Below are 25,387 nucleotides of genomic sequence, written 5' to 3' on the forward strand. Positions count from 1 at the left end.
TAAAAATAATTTTGTGCCCAAAGAGTCAGTGTTTTAATTTTGGGGAGAATCTGCTATATTTTTCTTACAGAAGGAAGTGGAAGAATTTTTGCTTGAAGTACAAAACTCAACTCAAACTTGACTGTGGAACCACAAGCAGTGCTTCCTTAATAATTCAGTCAAAACTTTCCATAGAGGAAGGAAAAACTTACATCTTTGACATTATTTGGAACTTTAGATTATAGAGCACATAATATCCTAGATGTAACTAGAATCTTAAACAAGCAAACTTTTAAATTTTTATCTTCATACAGAGTACATAGTATTTGGATACTGGTGGAAGTAAAAATATATAAATTAATGTTTAATGTCAATACAAAACTCTTGTTCAAAATTCTATTAAAAGTTAACCTGCAAATAAATAAGTAAAATAAAATGCAGAATTGCAGCAGTGGGTCAGACTTATCTATTGTGTAAATGATTGAGATTAAAAATTATACTTAGAATGTATCCATAGTTATTTATAAAATTATTATGTGCTGTGTGATAGACCCAGGCCAGTTGGGTACAGCAGGATAGCAGAAGGCAGATATACTGGCCACTGGATTAACAGTTTTCTGTTCCCTGACTGACCAGAGCAGGGGCTGCTCCAGGCTAATAAGGAACACCCTGACTAATTAACCTGCAAAGAGTCAGGTGAGGCCATTAAGCTAATGTGACCACCTCACTCTAATTAAGGCCCCGCTGATATTATAAAAAGGGCTCACTCCAGTCAGGCAGAGGAGAGCCAGAGGAGAGGAAGTGCGGCTGAAGGGCTGGTTAACGAAGACACCCTCAAACCATCGTTAAGGAAGCCCTAAGGTAAGGGTGAAGAAGGGAGAAGCAGGAGTCCTGTGGGGAGGTGGCCCAGGGAAATGTAGCAACTCTGGCAGTGGAAAGATTGGCTGCCAACAGCTGCTACCATTAGGGTCCCTGGGCTGGAACCCGGAGTAGAGGGCGGGCCCGGGTTCTCCCCAACCCACCACTACAGGAACATCTCCTGGGAGGGGAAGTCAGGCCCCTGTCAGGACAGGAGACTAAACTGTTCTGAAATAAACCCCCAGGGACAACAGAGACTGTGGGAAATCACTCACCAACCTCCTTGCTGGCCTATGATGAAAAGGGCTCAGTAGACTGTAGCCCTAGAGAGAGAAGGGCTACGTGGAGGGTCACAGTGAGCCACTGAGGCTAGCATAAACTGCCTAGAAGCGCAGTACCCACGGGGCCAAAGCCAGAGCTCTGCCAAAGTTGTCATCTCTAATAAATACTGTCTTCATTTGATTGCATATTCTGTTCTGATTTTTCCAGACTTGGGATGTGACGTTTATGTCTCAATGTGGTATATCTCCAAAAGTCATTCTAACAGACAAGAGGGATGAGAGAACTGTTTTTCTTTATCATGCTACTTTCCATTTATTTACCTTACTATTTGTATATGCATGTGTATATAAAAGTAAAATGGTATACTGTTGTAAACTGATTCTTCAGTTATCATGTATTTTACTTAAAATTTTAAATTAAAAACTGAATGATAAAATGCTATATTTGTACCCTCCTAAAATTAAGAAGAAAATTGGAAAAGATAAGTGAGTACAGGGTGTGATTTAAAAGCCTTCATGTAATTCGTGGTCATTTAAATTATGACCAATTTATGGACCTCCTTCCTATTTAGACTGAAAGTGAGTAAAGAGATGTCTCTGTTTTATCAAGACAGTGCACACACAGAATAAGAAGATTAATTCTAGATTGTGGTTAGCTGACAACTATATAAACCTCCTCTGACTTTTGGAACTGTGTTAATCCTCGTTCTTTGCTTATAATCGTTCTGCAAGAGCAATCGTTCTGCAAGATGCTTTAGCTTAGAACAAGACAAGGCATCAGACAGTATTTGGACACTTCATGAAGATTTACTACAGCTAGTCTGTCATCTTAAAACTCAATTTTCTTCTAGAATCCTTAAAAGAAATAAAGGAAAAGTTTGAAGAACTAGTAAATGTGCTTTTTAAATCTAAGCTGCATTTTAATGTGACAACTGCGCTTTCACTTTGTTCAATGCTGTATCAAGTTCTTGTTCTTTTCCTTATGTTTAATTGTTAATCCATACTCTTTGGAATATTATATTTGACAACAAATCTGGGTTGGGGCAAGACCAGCAGTGGTTGCTCTCAGAGTGAAGCAGGGTAAAAGGCACCCGAGGTTGGAGAATTGAGGGGGGACAGCTGTTCTACAGTCCAGATTGCACCCTGAGTAATGTCACAAAGACCAATGGATTCTCGATGTTATCCAGACTAATTAAGCCATCTAAGAAGCAAGATGGAGGTGAGGTCATGGTCCCATCAGCCTCTGAACTTGCACCATCCATAGGTAGTACATCATGAGCATTCCCTGCACACTAGATCTCTCTTCTGCATTTTGCTGTATGTATGTTCCTTATTGGATTCAGTGCAGAGAGTTTATTCTGCAGTACTGCTTACTCAAATATAGTTCTGCTGACAAATGCTACTGCTCTTGTCAGCAGCCAGTAGTGTTTTCAAGCTAGTGGGCAATGAGAGAGGAAGAATCCCTGTGTGTAACATGTCCCTGGAGATTGATACTCTTATATTACTAGAGGGCAGTTGTATGGGAATCAGGTGTTTCAGCACTGTCCTTCTGTGACATATGGTACTCCCTGTTGCCCTCTGTATCCCCACATTCACAACCAATGATGTTTTGTACAAAGTATGCCTTGTGTGGTATCGTTTAAAAAGTCTTGATTTGATTAACCTCATTATCCTGTGAAATATATGTATCCTTGTACATGAACTTATGATATTTTTGCTATATGTTTGTTACTGAAACATAATGTGAGCCTGGAGACACCCACAGCCTAGCTCTTCAGTGGCAACTTAGGGGTGACCAATATCCAGCCTGGTGTTAAGCAGCCATCACCTGGCATTCACCAGCAGGGGAGTTGTAAACAAAACATTTACACTTCATAATGAAGGATGGTCAGCAACTCATGACACAGCATGGATTTTTCAAGCACCTGGAGAAAAGTATACATGAGGGACAATGACATTACCATTTGGCCTGCCTCTCCCCCCACATCTCTACAAAAGGAAACAAGATTGCCTGAAAGACAAAGAAAACCCCATTGGGATTTTGGGAAAGCATCCTAGTTAACATGAACTGCTGTGAAGTTCTGGGTGAGAGAAATCCTTTTACTTTCAGAATCATTACCTTGATAAAGTTTACAATCTAGATTGCGGTTTTGCTATTTTATTTCTTTTTATAACCAGTTCGGATCTTCTATGCCAATACCACTTAATCTGTCTTTCTGTAGTTAATGAATCTGTTTTATGTTTAATATAAACCAGTGTGTTTTTGGCTGAAGTATTTGGGGAATATATTAACAAGGGCTGGTTTATATGGAATGGCAAACTAATTAATGAGCTTGCCTTGATCAAGGAGGTCTTGATGCATAATTCTGGGTGCAAGGTTGGGTTTGGGGGAATTTGTGGGTGTCTCCCTGTATACAGTTCATGAGTGGCTGTGAAAGCCTCCCTGTAACTTTGTTGGGTGTGTCTCTGCACACTGATGGCTGAGTGAAAAGAGTCTGGAGGGCTGTGCTGTTCACTAACATAGCAGTGTAGAAGATAGCCTGGGCAGGAGACTTAAAGGGGGCACAGTGGTTGCACAGTCCAGATTGCATCCCAAGGCTGTCACACCTTCTCATGTACATGCAGGAGAGTTTTCCTGTGTTCTCCCTCTCAATTACCTAACATCAAATACCTAATACAGAGTCCTGTGAAGTGTCAAGAACCACGCAAATTCCAGCTGATAAAGCAGAACTTGAGAGGATGAATCTCTGAATTTGGGTGTGCGGTCCAACCAGTAGATGTTCTCCTTCCATCCAGGAAGGATGCCACATCAGGAGAGTTACTACTGCATCTGGAAAATCTTCAGATGCTGGGGTTCATAAAATAATGTGGAAACTAAGTCAACCTGTATAAACCTACCTGAGATTTTAGTTTTGATAGAGTTGTTAAAGAATTGAGAATACTTTTAGGGCTTGTTTAGACAAACCACTGTATGGTGTATCTAAAAGTGTCATTTTGTTCTGATTTAGTTAAACTAGTTAAACTTTGTGTGTGGACAATGGTATCTAATGGATTACATCATTGTCTGACAATGTGACATAAGGGATGCCAGGATCACCAGAGCCATGTGTGGAGTAGAATGCTGGATGGATCATAGAATGACTAGGTCAATATTGAATGTATATATTATCCCCACACGCCCAAAATGCCCCAAAACAATCAAGACGTTCCCCTTCATCCTAACCATGCATCCTATCGAGACAAGCTACTAAGTGCACTAGAAACCAACCTTAGTAATAACCTTGTCTCATGGGAGGAATTTGGAGACACGGTACAAAAAACTGCAATTGATGTCCTTGAACAGAAGAAAAGGGCTCACTGTGACTGGTTTGATGAAAATGATGAGGAAATCACAGTACTCTTGAAAGAAAAAAAAATGAGGCTTTCCAAAACTGCCAAAATGATATTCAGTCCACCGCAAAGAGAGACAGATTCAAACACCTGCAAAGCAAGACACAAAGACAACTACGTTCAATACAAGATAAATGGTGGGAGAAAGCATCAGAAGACATTCAAATGTATGTGGAAACAAATGAAACAAAGAAGTTCCTTGACTCCTTGAAGCTAGTCTATGGGCTTTCAATGGTAGGCATAGGTTCACTCATAATGGCTGATGGCAGGACAGTCATCAAAGACAAACGTGGCATGAAACAGAGATGGGTTGAACACTTCAGCCAACTACTGAACAGACCATCCTCTATTGAAATAAATGCTATTAACCAGATGCCTCAAAAGCCTATTCACCACCCTCACTTAAAAAAACAGGGCAATCAGTATGATGAGCTCAGGAAAGTCCTCAAGCAGAGATGGAATATCAGCAGAAATATATAAATCTGCTAGTCCAAAAATGGCAACACCACTCCAGAAGATCCTTACTGATCTCTGGGAGAAATGGCACAAGACTTCAAAGATGCCATAATTATTCCTTTATTTTAAAAATAAAGGTAGCAAAGTGGTATGTGATAACTATAGTGGGATATCTCTCCTATCTGTGGCTAGAAAAATCTTTGCTTGTGTCCTCCTGAACTGACTGATTTCATCTGTCTCAGAAGTCAATCTACCTGAGGCTCAGTGTGGATTCAAATCTGGTTGTAGCACCATAGACAAGATTTTTAGTATCGGGCAAATGCAAGAAAAATGTATCAAACAAAACATGTATCTGTTCAGTGTCTTCGTTGATCTGACAAAAGCATTTGATACAGTCAATAGAGAAGGATTATGAATGATCCTTGGCAAACTTGATTGCCCAGCAAAACTGGTAAAGATCATTTATTTATTCCATGAGGGGTTGCAAACTCAGGTACTTTTTAATGGAGATCACACTGACTCCTTTCCCATTTCAAATGGAGTCCTTGCCCATTTACTGTTCAACCTCTTCTTAATCCAAGTTCTCAATCATACTACAAACGGGCTCAACAGAGGCATATACATCAGATACAGACATGACAGCTCAGTCTTCAATCTTATAAGGCTTAAAGCAAAAACAAAAGTAACAGAACTACTACTAAGAGAAGCACTCTGTGGATGATTGTGCCCTCCTAGCACACACAGGGAGATCTCCAGTGCATCGTAGATCACTTTGCTGAAGCATCAAAATGGAGAAATTGCTGAAGCATCAGATTGGAGAAAACTGTGGTGTTATATCAGTCATCTTCCCCACTCCATGCCATATCTCCTAGCATATCCATTAGTGGAACCCAACTAAAACAAGCTGACAGTTTTATCTATCTTGGCAGCAACATCTCTAATGATGGATCTCTTGACAAAGAGACCACAAATAGGATACGGAAAGCTTTTCAGTCACTAGGAAAGCTATGTAACAAAGTCTTGAAATCCCACAACATAACCCTCTCAACAAAAATAAAACCCTACAGTGCTTTTGTGCTCACGTCTCTCCTCTACAGCTGTGAGACCTGGACACCATACAAATGGAATATCAAACAGCTAGAGGCCTCCCATATGCAGCCTCCCATATGCAGCAATTATGGGGATCCACTGGCAAGACAAAATTACCATGTTGGAGGTTCTCCAAAATTCAAATGCCACAAGCATTGAGGCCATGCTGATAAAAGCTCAACTACGCTGTGTTGGACACATCATTAGGATGCCTGAACATCGATTCCCCAGAAAAAAATTTCTATGGAGAATTGGCACATGGACATCAGAATCAAGGCCGCCCCAGAAAGCTCTTCAAGGACAAGCATCAAGAACAGGATACACTTTGCAATAAAACTGGATGATCTTGAGAAGTCTGTGTCAAATAGATCAGCATGGTGATACACAACACTCAGAGCTTTTCAAGGCTTTGAAGAGGATAGAAATAATCAACTGTTAGCTGCAAGGGAAAAGCATCATACCACTGTGATAGCTACCAAGATGCTCACCAATGACTTTGTCTACCTGATCTGCTCATGAGCATGCACATCATGCTTTGGACTTCAGAGTCACCCCAGAATCCATAAAAAGAGAGAGCATGAAAATGTCATCATTGAATCGACGGACTATGCAAAGGACGCTCTTACATAGGTGTAAATCTGGTTTATGGAGGTTTAGCTTGCCCTCAAGGTTTAAAATTATGTAAGAGTGTTCAGATACCAAGTTTAACGAGTTTAACTAAATTGGTGCAACATTGCACCTTTAGCTAAAGAAGTGTACATGTGCATAGACCAAAGTGTTACTTTGGGTGCATCCAAAACTTTGCCAAATAAAGACAGTTTAACATTTCACTATCTCATCCCTAAATTGCTCAAAGCATTTGTTGAGTGTTGTCCTTCTGTTAAAGCTGTCTTTGCTAGCTGGTATCTAAATCCGGTTCTGGTGCATTTAATCAAGCAGTCTTTTAAACTTTTTGCTACCTAGTTATTTCCTCCCTCTGAAATTTCTTTTCTTCACACACACTTGCAACAGTTTAATTAAACTGGGTTAGTTATACCAAAGCAAACTTCTGTGTGCACACACTTGTATTGGTTTAAAACTGATTATATTTTGCTTGCCTTTGTATCAGTGGTTCTCAAACTGGGGGTCGGGACCCCTCAGGGAGTCGTGAGATTATTACATGGGGGTTCGTGAGCTGTCAGCCTCCACCCCAAGCCCCGTTTCGCCTCCAGCAATTATAATAGTGCTAAATATAAAAAAAGTGTTTTTAATTTATAAGGGAGGGGTCACCAATACAATATTGCTGTGTGAAAGGGGTCACCAATACAAAAGTTTAGTGCCACTGCTTTATATATTTAAAATTGCAGTGCTAACCAAAGGTGTAATTATAAACCAATTTTACTAAAATCAGTGCAACTATATAGTCTGTGGGACCGAGCGTATAGGGCCCACATGGACGAGGAAGGGGCCAGAAAAGCCCTGGAGGTAGGGCTAGGCTCAACCCTACTGCCCTGTCAATCATGCATGATAGGGAGGAGACTTTTGGTCAGCGGGGTGTAAGATTGCCTTAACCAGCAGACTGCAGGAGTGACTCAGTGCTGTGGAGGAAACTCCTAGGCAGAAGCCCTTCACTCTGACCATGAGGAGAGTACTGTGGATCCTAAGGTAAGGCAGACAAGCTGAGTGGTCTCAGATACCCAGCCAGAGAAATTTCCCCAAATCCATTATGTTAGGACTGGGTTGTTGGCAGCACTGTAGAGTCACCACTGCTGGGATCTGAGGGAAGGAGTATCCCTGGAGGCATTGGTGGGGGGGGGGGGGGCGGGGTTTGAGACTTTCATTTTGATTCCTCATCTGGAGAGAGTTAAAGAGGCCTACATAGGGCAGAGCCCCCATTGCAAATAGTAGGGAAGTGGGGCTGGTGTTGCGACCACCCACAGTACTGGGTGTGGTCAGGTTTCCTTACCCCCTGAGTGAGGAAACACCAAGGATTCTGTTACAGTTTAACATTCTTAACTTGATTTAAACCTGGCTGATGTCAGTTTAGCTGGCTCATACTGTTCTCTAATACTTCAAAACATCTTTCCACCCTTCTTATAAGGTTCTAAAATAGTAGACATGACAGATTAAAATACTGTTGACTAGGAGCAAGCAAAATTGATAGAAGCCACATTTACATTGATTTAAGAGTCCTCCCCTGCAAGTTGTACCAATTTAAAGTATCTTGGTTTAAAATCACACTTTTAGTTAAATAGGTGCAACTTTGTGCATAGACCAGGCCAAAGTTGCCTTTATTTATTTATGTATTGTATTGAATTTTGCTTAAAAAAATAAGGGAGAAAATAACAACGTAAAGGAATGGGACGGGTATGAAAGGAAAAGGAAGGAGGGAGGGCAGGGAGGGGAAAGAAGAGTGACATCTGCTCGAAATTAATCAAAGATTTCTAAAAAGTCAGACCAAACCTTTTCAAATTTGTCTGAGCTCCCTCTTCTCTGAAATGTTATCTGCTCTTTAGCTGCCAGGTCAGCCAAGCTACTGTGCCGAGTTTCTATCCTTGGAGCAGTCTCCGCTTCCATCAAATATACGAATAATTTGTCTACAAGCACTGCTCTTAACAACAGAGCTTTCAGTGAGTTGGAGAGTTTCCAAGATGATGGGATATATCCCAAAACACAGTTCTGAGAAGTAATTTTTAAGGAGGAATCCATTATCATATTAATCTTCCTACCTACTTCTGGACAACAGGATTGTAACTTGGGACAGTCCCAAATTATGTGAGCCAGTATGGTTCTGGGGTACCCACATCTCCAGCAGCAGTCTCTTTGGCAAGGCCCATGCACTATAACTGATGCAGGGACCAGTATGAACAAAAATAAAACTTTCTGCTGGATTAGCTGTAACTGAAAATCAAAAGTAGAGGTTTTTAATGTTTTGCAAAGTACTTCCCCACACATCTTTTGTTCTAGGTGTGGCACAGGAAATCTAAATTCTTCAAGTGCTTGTTCATGTCATTTCCAATTAGGTGTATGGATACTGCTAAGGAAAATACTTTTCTGGCTGCTAAAAGAACAGGAGTACTTGTGGCACCTTAGAGACTAACAAATTTATTTCAACATAAGCTTTCGTGGGCTACAGCTCACTTCTTCGGATGCATAAAATGGAACACAGACAGGAGATATTTATATGCATCCGAAGAAGTGAGCTGTAGCCCACGAAAGCTTATGCTGAAATAAATTTGTTAGTCTCTAAGGTGCCACAAGTACTCCTGTTCTTTTTGCGGATACAGACTAACACGGCTGCTACTCTGAAACCTTTCTGGCTGCTGTGCATGCAGGGCCAGCTTTAGGCCGATTCTCTCAAATCGGGCCCTGCGCCCTAAAGAAGAGCGCCTTTTTTAATTTTTACTCACCCAGCGGCACTCCAGGTCTTCAGTGGCTTTTCGGCAGCAGATCCTTCAGTGCTGTGGAAGACCCGGAGCAAAGACCCGGAGCGCCGCCGGGTGAGTCATCCCTGTTGGTGCCCCGTCGAAACTATTTGAATTGGGTCCCGCACTTCCTAAAGCCGGCCCTGTGTGCATACAACACATGCACACGTAATTGGAATGGACATGAACAACACATCTCGAAGAACAACAGTTACGAGAAGGTAACAATTTTTAGGGTCATTTGGGGCCAGGAAGTTGTAACAGGCTACAGCTGGTTGGGTGGATCTGTAGGACTCTTCCCACTTCAACAACAATTCTGGAGTCTGTGGTGCTCCCAGAACCTCAGGACCAAATATGTCCTTCAAGAGATGCTTAAGCTGAAGGTAACACCATGCAATTGGACCATATAGGTTGTATTGCTGAAGTGCTCTGAATGGCAAAAACTCTAAATTTGCCTTTTAATAGCTATCACTTCTGAAAAGGATTAGGAACTGTATTTCAAAAGATTTTTCTTCAGTTTCTCCCAAGTTGTACTCAGTACTATTTTAGAATTTTCCTCAGCAGTCTTTCTTTATTTCCTCCAGGACATCACACTACCCTTAATTTTGTCCAAAAACTAATCATCCTAAAGAGAGAAGGTGATATAGCTTAGATCTTAGTACAGCATTCAAACCTACTAAGACAGAACAGTCCACTAGGAAATCTGATACCTTGTTCACCTTACATGCTGGCAAAAACTAAGATCTGGAAATCCTGGAACACAACCAACTCTTACCTGGGTCATGTTTTCTATTTTAGAAGCTTATAAGAAGGGTTGGAAGATGCTTTCAAGTATCTCAACACGCTTAGCAAGATCTATTGCCACATCCTGGGTAGACAGAACTAGGCCCTTTTATAAGGAGACATACAAAGCAGCCACCTGGCAAGCTCAACCTACTTTTATCAAATAATGCAAAGTAGATATGATATCATCATCTGATGTCTTTGGTTAGTGTTCTATTCTCACTTAATGTATATCCTCATTTATTCTGCTTTCCCTCCCTCTTTTTCTGGCTGGACTGATTGCTACTTCCCAAAAGTTATGCTTTCCAGACTAAAGGATTTCACAGCCCTTATATCACTTTTGCTGTTTGTAAACCCTTTCTAAGTAAGGTAGGATATGGAAGGGCTGTGAAAGAGTCTTGGGAACTAATCAGAACATAATTTTCAAGTGGCTGGTTTTTTTTTTCCAATTACAAGCAGTTTATTATTCTGATTTTCTTTAAGTTGCATACATTTACTTTAGAATGGATTTCTAAAAGAGCTGGCTGTGCCATTACCAATGCTCTGAATAACCATGGGAAAGATACAGCTTTGGGTAGTCTCCTTAGGGATCCTGGTTCTTGGTGTAAGGGGACTGTTGTCCCCTTACTAAAACTCAGTGGGGGTGTTTTGGTTGGCTAGCTCCCAGTTCTAAAAGAAAGAGGAAGGGTCAGTGGGAAATCAGGCCCCTGAGACTGACAGTCCCCAGGAACAATGGGGAGAGGCCAATGCTCCAGGTCAGCCTGATTGACAGGGCGAGCAGGCTAATCAGGGAGTCAGGAGGCCAGAGGGGTCCTGTCCTCTCTGTGAGCGGGAATTGCCTGGGTCAGACAGAGTGGGGCTGAGCTAAGGAGAAAGCAGGGGTGCAAGCTGAGCTGGGGAGTAGAGCTGAGCCGGATCCAGAGGGGGCTAGAAAAGCAGCTCAGGAAGCAGGTCAGTGCTGGTAGCAGAGTCTCAGAAGCAGCCCACAGAGCAGACCTGTCCTGGGAGGAGAGCTGCAGCAACCAGATCCAGAGGCGCCAGAGAAGCAGCCCAGGGAGCTGGAGTCAGAGGAGCAGCAGCAGCTGTGCTGAGGCAGAGTGGAGCTGGAGCTGAGGCAGAGTGAAGCCGGGTGCAGTGAACAGCTGGGGAGAGCGAGAGGGCAGAGGGCCCAGTGCAAGAGAGATGCTCCCAGCGAACACACCTTGCAGGTCAGACTTGGAGGGGGATCATAACCCTGATGGAGCGGGTGTGCCATTGGGAAGAAGGGTCCTGCCACCTAGAGCCTGAGAGCGTGTGGCCACTGCCAGAGCAAGTGTCCAACCCGCAGCACCCCTGCAGCACAGCCAGGGCCTGAGAAAGAGGCCTGGGACTTCTGAGGAACAGACTGAACTTCCCTTACATTCCAGAGACACTGGTTGTGATGTCCCCATGCCACAGAGGAGGGTGACATGTTTTCCTTTAACCTTTCCCATTTTTTTCCTTATTTTTAAAAATGTTTTATAAATTGTATTTGCTTTGAACTGTATGTAATGATCAGTGGGCCAGGGAAGCATCCAGTGCAGAGGGAGCACCCTGGAGTGGTGACACCCTAGCCCCTACCCTAAGTGACCACAAAAAAGATTGGGGGTTGAGGCCCCCAGGAATCCTCGTCCCAGTCTTGTTGGGGTTATGAGGACTCTGCCACACCAGAGAGTGGAAGGGGAGTCCTCTAGGTCAGGGAGGGCTCTGGGTAAAGGAAGTGGGAGCGAGGACTCAGATCCTTTCCCTAGCCCACTTCACCGGAGTAGTGTATAAGCCAGGAAAGTTCCCCACAATAGCGGGACCATTCCCCTGCTTACATTGGGTTTGTGAGAAACAGATGCATCCCCAAGATAACCCACTTAGAAAATATTCCTCTTCAGAGTCTGTGCATTTCCAGTAAACGGACTGATTGGTGTGGCAAAAAAGATCTTCAGTTTCTCCTACTATCCTCATTGGTGGGGGAAGGGAGGGTGTGCCCAAATGACAAGTGAGAAAAAGTGGTGGATCCCCAACCAAAGAAAAGGGGGAAAGGTGACTCAAATGTGTGTTAAAAACTTAATCAAAATTGTATGCTTAAGTACACAAAAATAATTCTGATGTTTGAGTTATACTTTTAATTAGAAGATACCTAAGGTGGTGGTATCTTCCACAACTGCATTCTTCTCCGCATTTTCTAATGTCCTAGTTTTGTGAAGCTCAGTCACATGAATACATTGTTGGATTTTCATCTGATATTTGGTTGCTAAGGAAACCTCTTCTTTAAAACAGTATCTGTGTCTTCAGCTTCGCTATTTTTCCATGTCTACTTGAAATTCAATATTGAGGACAAAACCGAAAAAGAAAACACAACAAATGCTAATTCTTTTTCCCTTTTATAATGTGGGAGTGAAGCTTCAAAGCTGTCAGTTATACATTAACCTGCCTAAAGATCCCTTTCTACCCTCAGCCTAATTACAGTTTTGGGATCTCAGTCACATTATGCTTGTCTCTAGTCTCATCCCACATTTAAACAAACATAGTAAGCACTGCTTTCATGCTGCTGTCAAGAAACCAGGCGTGAACAACTAACAGTATTTGTCTAACACATATATTGTGAATCCCATCATTGTGTTCAAAGTAATGGAAAACACACAGACAGGGCTGGATTAACTCTCCTGTGGGCCCAGGGCTATTAGATTTTGTGGGACCCTGTATACAAGTCTTTTTCCTGGGAGGGGGTTTGGTGCAGGAGGGGGCTGGGGATTGAGGTGCGGGGGGTGCGGGGTCTGGGAGGGAGTTTGGATGCAGGAGGGGGATTCTGATCTGGGGCAGGGGGTTGGGGTGGAGGATGGGGTGCGAGGTGCGGGCTCTGGCTGAGGTGCTTACCACAGGTGGCTCCTGGCCAACGGCGCAGCAGGACTCAAGCAGGCTGCCTTTCTGCCATAGCCCCACGCTGCTCCCAGAAGCGGCTGGCTTCTAGCATGTCTCTGCAGCCCCTGGGGGGAAGGGGCTAGTGCACTTATTCCTGTTGCCTTAAGTTCCTGTCTCTTATCACTTGTGTTCTTATCACAGTGTGTCTCCTTGCGCTGCCTGCAAACGCTGCCCCCGTAGCTCCTATTGGCCGGTTTCCGGCCAATGGGAGCTGTGAGGACAGTGCTGGGAGTGGGGGCAGCGCATGGAGCCACCTCTCCCCCCTCGCTAGGGGCCGCAGAGACGTGTGGTGTGGTGCCATCTGCTGTTGTGTTGGGTAAAAACAGGGCCTGGAGACGCTGGCTGAATCAACCGCAAAGCTGTGTGAGAGAGGCCTGCCCAGCTGGGGGGTTAGGGGCACAGTGGTTCCCATGGCTCCCAGACTGCACCCTAGGGGTGACAACCCATCGTAGACAGAATGCAATTTTCTTTTCAGAGTCCAGTGTCCCTCCGCTGAACAGGAAAATCCCTGAAAGCATTTGAGAGGATGGCTCCAGTGGACAAAATATAGGCAAAATTTCAGCAACCCAGTCTTGGTGGGGTTACCTCAACTGTCCTCCCTTGGGCAGAAAAGGAAACTGGTAGGCTTGGAAAATCTGGTTGTATCAGCAAACTGCTCCTTCCCTCGTCTCTGTGTGAAGAAATTGATGCAAGACAGACCATGAGGCAGATGTAAGATAATTCCTAAGTCCATAGAGCACACACCTAACAGTCACTGCACCTACTTGCAGAGATCAGTCATGTTGTTCCTCTCTGCCTCCCCTGGGGTGGTGGATAGGGAGTTTTGGACACAGGGCAAACACCATGGATTCTAGCCCAATCCTCTCACCACTGCTGCCACCTCTATACAAGCATCCTAGGGACTTCCTACTGCTGGATTCAGGGAAATACAGACCCATTTGACATGTGGACCACATGAAGAAGAGAGGGACAGTCCTGGGCAAGCTGATTCCAGGGAACCAGTCTTCTAAGAAGTCCATTCTCTAATTTCAAGCCACTCCTTCAGCTATCCAGAAGCAGACCCCCAGAATAGGAGGAAGAGGGGAGACAATAAGACCCACTCCTTGGAGGACAGGGACAGTCCTAATCACCTGAAATATTTTGGAGTGATTCCCCAAGCCCAAACTCACTCCTTACTGTGAAGCAGAAGTATTGTAGTGTTAAATATTTGTTATCTAATGGTCTGTGTTTGGGCAGTATTTCCATTTCACTTAATACATTGCCTATACTTTCTCCAGAGAAGAGAGATTTTTAAAATACTGGTTTTTGTGTTAATTTCCCTGTACCTGAGGCTCCTGTTTCTCTTGTGTTCACAAAAAATGCACTATATTACTTGCCTACAGTTATCCATGTATTAGTTATGATCAAGGCATTTTTTATCACAAGCCTTCTCTGTATCTTTGCAAGCATTCCTTTACAGTAACAGTGAGGATAACAGAACAGTTCAATTTCCTTTACATTGTTTTTCTTGCTGCCATGAGAAGGTGTGTAGAGCATACAGCTCAAAGAAGTATTTAATCTTAGGTAACCTTGACTTTGTGAACTGTAGGAATACATCTAATTCTACTTCTGGTGCCACAAATGTGTCCAATTTAGTGATTTTTTTTTTTAGTGTTTTATCATGATACAAAATTTAAGAGCATAAGAACATAAGAGTGGCCATACTGGGTGAGACCAAAGGTCCATCCAGCCCAGTATTCTGTCTACCGACAGTGGCCAATGCCACGTGCCCCAGAGGGAGTGAACCTAACAGGTAATGATGAAGTGATCTCTCTCGTGCCATCCATCTCCACCCTCTGACAAACAGAGGCTAGAGACACCATTCCTTACCCATCCTGGCAAATAACCATTAATGGACTTAAGCTCCATGAATTTATCTAGTTCTCTTTTAAACCCTGTTATAGTCCTAGCCTTCACAGCCTCCTCAGGCAAAGAGTTCCACAGTTTGACTGTGCGCTGTGTGAAGAACTTCCTTTTATTTGTTTTAAACCTGCTGCCCATCAATTTCATTTGGTGGCCCCTAGTTCTTATTATGGGAACAAGTAAATAACTTTTCCTTATTTACTTTCTCCACACCACTTATGATTTTATATATCTCTGTCATATCCTCCCTTAGTCTCCTCTTTTCCAAGCTGAAAAGTCCTAGCCTTTTTAATCTCTCCTCATATAGGACCCGTTCCAAACCCCTAATCATTTTAGTTGCCCTTCTCTGAACCTTTTCTAATGCCAGTATATCTTTTTTGAGATGATGAGACCATATCTGTACGCATTTATTCCTACCCTTTGTTCCCTGTCTTTTAACCAGTTCTTAATCCATGAAAGGATCTTCCCTCTTATCCCATGACAACTTAATTTACGTAGGAGTCTTTGGTGAAGGACCTTGTCAAAGATTTCTGGAAATCTAAGTACACTATGTCCACTGGGTCCCCCTTGTCCACATGTTTGTTGACCCCTTCAAAGAAGTCTAATAGGTTAGTAAGACATGATTTCCCTTTACAGAAACCATGTTGACTTTTGACCAACAATCTATGTTCTTCTATGTGTCTGACAATTTTATTCTTTACTATTGTTTCAACTAATTTGCCCGGTACTGACATTAGACTTACTGGTCTGTAATTGCCGGGATCACCTTTAGAGCCCTTTTTAAATATTGATATTACATTAGCTATCTTCCAGTCATTGGGTACAGAAGCTGATTTAAAGGACAGGTTACAAACCATAGTTAATAGTTCCACAATTTCACATTTGAGTTTTTTCAGAACTCTTGGGTGAATGCCATCTGGTCCCGGTGACTTGTTACTGTTAAGTTTATCAATTACACCTCTACCCTGATATAACGCAGTCCTCGGGAGCCAAAAAATATTACTGGTGAAACCGCGTTATATTAGGGTAGCAGCGGGGAAGCAGTGGCAGGGCTCCGACGGTGATTTAAAGTGCCCGGGGCTCCCCACAGCAGCCAGAGCTCCGAGCCCCTTAAAGCGCCGCCTGAGCCCCGGTGCCGGAGCCCCGGGGTAGTGGCAGCAGGGCTCCAGCAGTGATTTAAAGAGCCCCGGGCTCTGGCCACTGCGGGGAGCCTTGGGCCCTTTAAAGTGCTGCCTGAGCCCCACTGCCGGAGCCCCGGGTAGCGGCGATAGGGCTCCAGTGGTGATTTAAAGAGCCCTGGGCTCCAGCTGCTGCGGGGAGCCCCGGGCCCTTTAAATCTCCACCCGAGCCCCGCTACCGGATATAACGCGGTAAAGCAGCCCTGCCCCCCAGAGGGCTGCTTTACTGTGTTATATCGGGGTAGAGGTGTAATTCTAAAATCTCCTCTAGTGACACTTCAGTTTGTGACAATTCCTCAGATTTGTCATCTACAAAGGACAGCCCAGGTTTGGGAATCTCACTAACATCCTCAGCCGTGAAGACTGAAGCAAAGAATTCATTTAGTTTCTCCGCAATGACTTTATCGTCTTTAAGTGCTCCTTTTGTATCTCAATTGTCCAGGGGTCCCACTGGTTGTTTAGCAGGCTTCCTGCTTCTGATGTAATTAAAAAACATTTTGTACCAATGAGCATTTCCATGATAGGCAGAAGAGAGAGATTCTGTACTTGTCCTTTCCAGTGTTTTCTCCACTCATTGTATATAAGTGTAATTTTGTTGTTGTTAGGGTAGATCTTCCGGATGGTTATTTGCTGCTGTTACTGAGAGTGAACATAACACACAGCTGTACTGAAGCAAATTATATTTTTCCTGAGTCAATACATATGTTCTGTGGGTATATGAGTGTTTATACAAACTACTATGGAGGCTAGGTTAATAAAAATATCTACCTAGTAGTTTCACTCAGTATGCCTCTACTATGTAAGCTTCTGCAATGCATAAATCTATTCTTATTTTATTTTTATTTTACAATGAATTAGGATCTGGCTTTTGCATTCTAGTTAATTACATATACTCTATATGCATGTAGGAATTTGTATTTTTGACTAAGGCCAAGCACTGCTTGACTCTATGGTAGAAAGTGATAGGAAAAAAACATTTACCATGTTCTGCAATCTTATTGTTTTTTTCCCCTGAAGTTTGCTAAGCTTAATTTTATGCTTCTGTACAGGAATAGCTTCTGTACATAAGTAGCTTTTAGAAATAAAACATTTTAAGGCATTAGTTTGGTTTCTATTTTTGTTTCTAGATCTATTGAGGGTTTTGCCTTAATCTACAAAAGTGCAGGATAAGCTTAATATATTTTTGTCAATAATGATAAAGCTTATGGATATTGCATGGATAAAGTTTTTTTTATTCTGCTAATTACGTCTTTGGGTGCTGCTAATTTCTCATCTATGACTATTAGAACTGGTACAATCATAATATAGGACAGACTTGTCTTAAAGAATGCACCATTGAGCCAAGCTGGTGTGATTTTAAGACTGGTATTGACATTTACATGACCAGGTCACAGAAAGAAAGGGTTTAAAAAATTCCAGTCATCTTAATAATGGCAGTAATGATTTAGTCTTATAAGCCAGTCTTTATTATATCAATATGCATTTTTATTCCACAGCTTATGGCTAAAGTATATCAGTTATCATTGTCTTAAGATGTTTTAGAAAAACATCTGAAAAAAGCAGTGTTATTTTAATAGATACTGCTGCAAAATACTACCTAATAATAGTCACTTCGTAGCATTCAGCTGATTTTTCAAAAAAGCTAAAATTTCCAAGATCAAATGCCCTTATTACACAATAATTTTAAAATTGGGTCAATGTAAATGTTGAAATATGGTGCTAAAATAATGAGATTTATAAACCGCAACTAAAATCTTGTGGACTGGTAATGACAAAGTCAAATAATCTTTTCTTGAAAGTATTTTAACATTACTGTATCAGGCATGATGGTATGATAACAATGTTTGTTGTTGTGGTTTTTTTGTGGGGGAAACAGATTTGGGAACAGCTTCAAAAATGTATGCCATAGTGAAGGCCTTCATAGTTGAATTGATAAACCTGGTTACCACAAAAAGATACCATTCTTAGGCATCTCCTACGAGATGTACACTCTTAACACGGATATAGATTATTTGCTATTTTAATGTTCTGGAAAAATGATCATATCTTAAAAATCTCATATTTTACATATATTCAAAATAAATCAAATGAAAAAGGATGTATTTGAAAACATCCTCGCTTAAGTCACTAATTTTTGCTTCCTGAACTTCATAGAGTCTTTGACATTGTGAAACGTATTTTCTGATTTTAAGCATTATGCACATATAATGATAACACTTCTTGACTTTAAGTTGTTTGTTTTATTTAATGTACATGTTTTAGCCAAATCATTGAACTTGTGGTGTAAGTATTATGATAAAATAGTTTAATTCTTACATCACCAGATTACCATATGTGCATCTACGTACATCTGTCTGAGTGTAACAAAACATAATTTAAGATAAACTTCAAGATGTGAATATTTTAAAATAGTGTACCTTGGCCAAAAATTTTAAATATGGTTACCAAATACTAAGCTCCTAAATCCATTTTTAGACACCTAAATAAAGTAGCCTATTTTTCAGAGGTATTGAGCGCCTGAAGTTCCTACTGAGGTCAAAGTTCCATGGTGTGGAAGTCAGTGGCACTTGGAAATGCTCAGTACTTTCAAAACCAAGTCTTCGTATTTGGGCACCTAAATAAGAGTTTTAAGAGCCTAACTGTAGGCACCTAAGTTTCAAAATGTTGGCTATTATATAGCTATTGGTGTCCAGTAATCCATACCATACTACTAAGGTTGTTTAAATATATTAGCCTTGCTATAGTATATTCAGCAGAGCTACTGTGTTGTAATGGAGATTTCATTCTCTTCTGCACTTGTGAATCTTTTCTTATTTAGCTTTTCTTCCCATCGAATAAAAATATATTTATGATAATACTTGCTACTTATACAGTATAATGCTTTCCATGTGAAAGCAGGTAAGATGCTTTAATCTAATTTTGAGGGATGGAAGTATTATAATTAAGTCTATCTGTCCAGGTGATTATACAGTCTTCCTCCATCGTATTATTAACCCTATTTTAGAGTTGGGGGGAACTGACTGATTGTCTTGCATAAGATTAAATAATAAGTTAGTGGCAGAGCCAGGGATGGAACCCAGGGGTCCTGGGTGATTTCAAGTCTCATGAATTAGCCAGAAGACTATCCTTTCCATATTTTTATCTTCACTGTTCCTTTTCCTCTTTTAGTTCCAGTCTCTTCCCTATCCTTTCTCCTCCATCATTTTCTCCTTTGTTCTTCACTTGGTCCTTTCTCCCCCAGTTTTCCTCCTCAGTTCTTTGCCTCCCCTTTTTCTTATCATCTGCTTTTCTTATCATCTGCTGATCCTGTTTCCTTTCCCCCTACTTTGTCCAACTCAGATCCTTTCACTTCCAACATTTCTCCCCTCATCAGGTCCTATTATTCCTTCCAACACATGCCTGTATGCTTTTTTAGCCATCAGCAGCTGTTGTAGGCAGCACTCACTCCGAAGCCAGCAGACAGGCTCCCCCTGTTTCCTGACCCTAGCTGAGTGGTGATTGGGTACACTGGTGGGGGGAAGGGAATGCCCCGATAACAGCCTTCTTCACTCCCGCTCTGTGCAGCAGACAGGAGGTAGGCTCCCAATCTGGAGCTGCTTGGCTAGGGGCAACTTGATGGGGGCGGGAAAGAGGCAGGAGCAGTAGTGGAGCAGGATGGCAGGACACCCCAGCCCTGGATGCGTGTATCAGTGCCCACCTGTGCATGATGCCCTGGTGTGTGGTTAATGCTTGTATAAAAAAAGTGTTAATTTGTTTTGAGTTAATTGCATGCATTAACTGCGATTAATTGACAGCCCTAATTATTATTTTTTATTACAAATATTTGCAGTGTAAAAGAGATGGGGAAAAAAAAGATGGAGCAATCTTGAAGTTGAAGCATGAAGGGGCATACAAATGTTTAGCACATAAATACCTTGTAATGCTAGCTACAACAGTGCTACTTTCAGGCAGCATTATCTCCCATAAATGTAAACAAACTTGTTTGTCTTAGCGATTGGCTGAACAAGCAGTAGAACCAAGTGGACTTGTAGGCGCTAAAGTTTTATACTGGTCTGTTTTTTTGAGCGCAGATATGCAAAATAATGATTCTACATTTGTAAATTGCACTTTCATGATAAAGAGATTACGCTACAGTAGTTGTATGTGGTAAATTGAAAAATACTATTTTATCTTTTTTACACTGCAAATATTTGTAATAAAAATAATAATATAAAGAGAGCACTGTACACCTGTATTCTATGTTGTAACTGAAATCAATATATTTGAAAATGTGAAAAAAATCCAAAAATATTTATAATAGATTTAAATTGGTATTCTGTTATTGTTGAACAGTGCGATTAAAACTGTGATTAATAGTGATTAATTTTTTAATCTAGTTAATTTGTTTTGTATTAATCACTTGAGTTAACTGTGATTAATTGACAGCCTTAGTCCTAACTGAACACCGAAATATATAGCTGGAGACTAGTCTGGCTCACTTGTGTGTTAGTATTGTTAAAATATATGTTAAGTTTATAAAAATGTGTTTAGTCTTTATGAAATGCTTATAGATAATGTCTGTACCCCATATTATAAGGTGCTATTAAGTGTTTGCATTGTAATCCTCCATAAGTCATCAAACAGGAAAGAAGCATTAGTTAATGTAAAATACTGGCTTCCTGCACAAGGTATTAGTGCCTTCCCACAAAGAAGGCCCACTGAAATCAAATGAGCCATTGTGAAACATCAAAGAACACAGACTTGAACTACATTCCTCCCTCCCCCATAAAGAGGAGGCGTGCGTGTGAGCTCATCTGATCATCTTGAACTCTGGGAGGAAGGGAATAAAAATCCCTGACAAGAAGAACTGTATCTCTATGATGCTTGGACTATGGGAGGGCAAGATTTCTAAGCATAAGCAAGGGATCACCAGCTGCTTAGCCTGGGTTAGCCCTAAAGGATGTATACTGTTTGCTTATTGCAGCAGTTTCTGTCACCTTTTGGAACCCAAGACGGTAACTTATTTGTGTGTGTGTGTGTGTGTGTTTGTTTAACTGCTTTAACCTTGTAAATAACTAATTTCTTTTTCTTAGTTAATAAAACGTTAGTTTGTTATAAAATTGGCCACAAGGATTGTCTTTGGTATAAGATCTAAAGGGCAATTGACCTAGGGTAAGTGACTGGTCCTTCAGAATTGAGAGTAACCTGAGTATTATTGTGATTTTTTTTTTTTTGGTGTAAGGGACCATCTATTACAAAGGCAAGCTTGCCTAGATGGCAAGAGAGACCGGAGTACTCAAGGGGACTGTCTGTGACTCCATGTTTAGGCTGTTATAGTGCCTGAGGAGTTTTCACTTGATGTTTGGTTGGTGAAAGCTAAATATAGAACTCACCAGCAATTTGGGGTTTGTGCCCTGCTTCTCAATAGTCTGCCCTCAGGTTGGTACTCATGCTCTTCAGCCACTTCAGACAGATTGACACCTGGATCTAGGTCAACTCCTAGGAGTAGAATTTATTATCATCACACACTGCCTTGCTCCTCTTTGCTGTAAGTAGTCTTCGGAAGATAAATACACAGAATAGATGTTGTATTAAGGCTTTCATTTCCATTCTCCAGGAGATTTATCTAGGGAGGGGAAGAAAGGTTGGACACCACTTCTCTATAATGGACTTTTTACACCCAAGATCACTTCTTGAATTTAAGGGCAACCCAGGATCTACCCTTCCCCGAGGCCCTGCCCTGCTCATTCCATCCCCACCCCTCTCCGTTGCTTGCTCTTCCCCACCCTCACTCACTTTCACCAGGCTGGGTAGGGGGTTGGGGTTCAAGAGGGGATGCGGGCTCTGGGCTGGGGCCAAAGGGGTCGCAGTGTGGGAGGGGGCTCTGGGATGAGTCTGGGGCAAGGGATTGGAGTGCAGGAGTGGGTGAGGGGTGCAAGCTCTGGGAGGGAGTTCGCATGCAGGAGGGGGCTCCTGGCTGGGGCAGAGGGTTGGGGTGCAGAAGGGGGTACAGGGTGCTGGCTCTGAGTGTGGGTTCAGGGCTGGGGCAGAGTGGGGTGCAGGAGGGGGTGTGGGGTGCTGGCTCTGAGAGGGGGGTCAGGGCTGGGGTGTAGTAGGGGGCTTGGGGTACAGGAGGGAGTATGGGGTGCTGCCTTTGGGAGGGGGTTGGAGTGCAGCCTCCCGCCATGCAGCAATTACCTTCAGTGGCTCCCGGTCAGCGGCGCAGCAAGGCTAAGGCAGGCTCCCTGCCTGCCCACTCGCCCCACGCCCCTCCCGGAAGGGGCCAACACGCCCCTGTGGCCTCTGGGGGGGCACATGGCTCTGTGAGCTGCTCCTGCCTACAAGCACCGACCCCGCAGCTCCCATTTGCCACATCTCCCCATTCCTGGCCAATGGGAGCTGTGGGAGCGGACCCCTGCCCCCCACCCCCAGGTGGCCGCTTTCGGGAGCAGCATGGGGCCAGGGCAGGCACCTGCCTTAGCGGCAGCCATGCTGCACTGCTGGAGATCGCGATTGACTGGGAGATCCTCTAGGATTGACCAGTCGATCGCGATCAACCGGTTGGTGACCATTGGCATAGAATCAATTTTCAAATGGTTACCTTCCTGGGTCAAGTAGAGCATTTCACAGATCCCTCTGTTTTGCTGTATACGGTTTGTACAGAAAGATTAGATTTCTCTAAGTATACATCCCTCTTACCCATCTTCCTTTGATATGAAATATAAACTGGAAGATTTCAGGTCCTCTGTTATACCTCATTTACATGTTCACCATGTCATGGGTTAAATTGCCATTTCTGGAGCCTAATCCTGGCAAGGAACACTAGATCAGTGCTTTGGCATTCCAAGGATATGAGTTTTTTTGGGATTCTTGCTGCTGTTTTTTTCCTGGCTATGTGTTCAGAAAAGTGTTAAAAGAAACACATTGTTTCTGTGAGGGTCTAGTGCACAAAAAAGTGTCCTGTGAGGGTCTGGATCTCAGGAAGTCTTTGATCAAACAACCCCAGATTTTCTCTGCATCTGTTACTCTTGGCCTTTCATGTGGCATACCAGTTTTCAAAGCAATTTGCCTAAGCATGTGGATTCTAGAACACTTTGAAAAATCAACTTGACATAAGCTCTGCTACAACCTTAACTATGGGCAAGCATTTGTTATTTTATTATATTATAAGTCAACTGTCCTTAATTAAAAATTGTTTTGTGTTGTGTCCTTTTAAACAGGAGGAAATGGGAAATAGTAATTAAGCAGAAGAATTTGGTAAAGCATGCATGTTGCAGAACAGAAGATTAGTGAGTGTGATAGGTTATAAAATAAGTTTCACATTGAAAAAGGCCTCATGTAAGATGTAAGTTCGGTTATTAGAACTGTGTGAAAGAAAGTTGTATGGCTACCATGAAAGTTGTCTTACAGGATGATACTGTGACGTGTTGTTGTGTCAATGGGAAAACTTGTTATAAAAGTTGACTTTTGTTTAGGGAATTAAACTAACATTTGATTAACGAGCTAAATAATGTTTGAAATTATTTTTCCTTTTTTTGGCAGCCTTGCTTTGCATCCTGAACGAGTGTTGGTGGCAACAGGTCAAGTTGGAAAAGAACCATATATCTGTGTTTGGGACTCATACACTGTGCAGACTATATCGATACTGAAAGATGTTCACACACATGGTATAGCTTGCTTGGCATTTGACTTAGATGGGCAGGTATGTAGTCAATATTCTATTTTCAAAATCTGTTTTTAAAAGATAAACTGTCTAAATCTGTTTTAAAAAAAGTCCTCCGATACAACTTTCTTTCAGGAGATGAATTGAATCAAAGGTTTTATTTGTCCAGTTCCAGCTTCAGGAAAGCGATGTTAGTATTTACAGACACTTTTCTTGCCAAACTTAAAAATTTGCAGCTTCAGAAAAGATGTGAATGAAGAGATGAGGGGAGCTTACTGCACTGTAGTAGGGAGATCATTCCAGGTATAGGAGAGAGCAAGAAAGAAGACACACATGATGGCAGGCTCGTCCCCAGCTAACAAAATGTTAACCATCTTGAAAAGAGGATTTAAAAAAAAACACAGTCGTAGGGTCAGATTATGAAATTATGGTACTGGCCTTTATTGGAGGCAGTGTGAAGCCACTGCTATAGCGGGGCTTTAGGAGGCACTGTTCCCAGAGTAGCAAATTGCTTCCCTGAATGTCTCAGCACCCTGCAGACTTGTTCCTCTGAGCTAGATGGCTCTGCTGGTTGATTTGGGGCATATTTTAGTTTATTCTCTCTATTTTGGGGGTTTGCTAACACTTCAGTCTTAACTGAAATTGTGCCTGGCCTCTGCACGGAGTGGGGAGAAGGCACCTTGTGCTACTCCACTTCCCCGTCCCATTCGGCCGTTCTTACAAACCAGTGCAGAGGCCAGGCACAATAATATGTCCTTAGGCTGTGTTCTTCCCTAGCTGACTTTAGTTCCTTCTGTTAGCCAGGGAAATTAATTTCTGTTACCTACTAGCTCTACTACTTTCCCAGTTAGAAATGTAGTGGTGTAGAGACCAATTGTTCTCATTATCTGAGCAAGAATTAGGGTAAGAGTGCTCCCAAGTGTGAATTTCATTTAAAAAACCTGGAAACATAAGAGGGAAGCCATAGAGATCATCAGTGTGATAGGGAATCTTTGGGTTTTAGATTTCTCACTATGGCTAAACTTTCAGGATGCATTGCTTGCAAGAACAACATTCTTTCACCTACAGTGAGCAAAGAAAACTATGCTTCTACCCCTCAAATGCTGTTCTAGCATCAATCATTCTTGCCTTCATAACCTCTTAGCTCAACTATCCTAGTCTAGGACTAAAGTTTATCTAAGGTTGTCTGTTAAAGTCAGCTGGAAACTCCCTCTAGTCCAGACTATGGCTGCCTGTCTGGACTTGTTGCCATTTGACTGGTGTGTGAAATTCAAGGTACTGATTGCCATATTTAAAGCCCTAAATGGGTCTAAGCCCAGGCTACCTTAAGACTGTCTCATCATCTCCAAACTACCGTACATCTACACTCATCAGGGACATAAATAACCTTTTTGTATTTTGGGGGGGACTAGAATTAAAAAAATAAAATAGCTGTTGAATATCATTTCAATTAGTAGTTTTGCATCATAACGAAATTTCTTCACTTTTATTAAA

At 42.2% G+C, this 25,387-nt stretch overlaps 1 protein-coding gene across 2 annotated transcripts in view; it reads left to right on the forward strand.

Moving 5' to 3' along the window:
- Positions 1–25,387, forward strand: part of EML5 (EMAP like 5) — a 337,324-nt gene that overhangs the window by 62,584 nt on the left and 249,353 nt on the right. For both annotated transcript variants that reach the window (XM_045015105.1, XM_045015106.1), the window contains one exon: positions 23,773–23,932. In XM_045015105.1, the coding sequence (XP_044871040.1) occupies positions 23,773–23,932 (160 nt within the window). The remainder of the gene's footprint in view (positions 1–23,772; positions 23,933–25,387) is intronic.

This window comes from Mauremys mutica, chromosome 4 (genome assembly GCF_020497125.1).
Source record: "Mauremys mutica isolate MM-2020 ecotype Southern chromosome 4, ASM2049712v1, whole genome shotgun sequence".
Taxonomy (NCBI): domain Eukaryota; kingdom Metazoa; phylum Chordata; order Testudines; family Geoemydidae; genus Mauremys; species Mauremys mutica.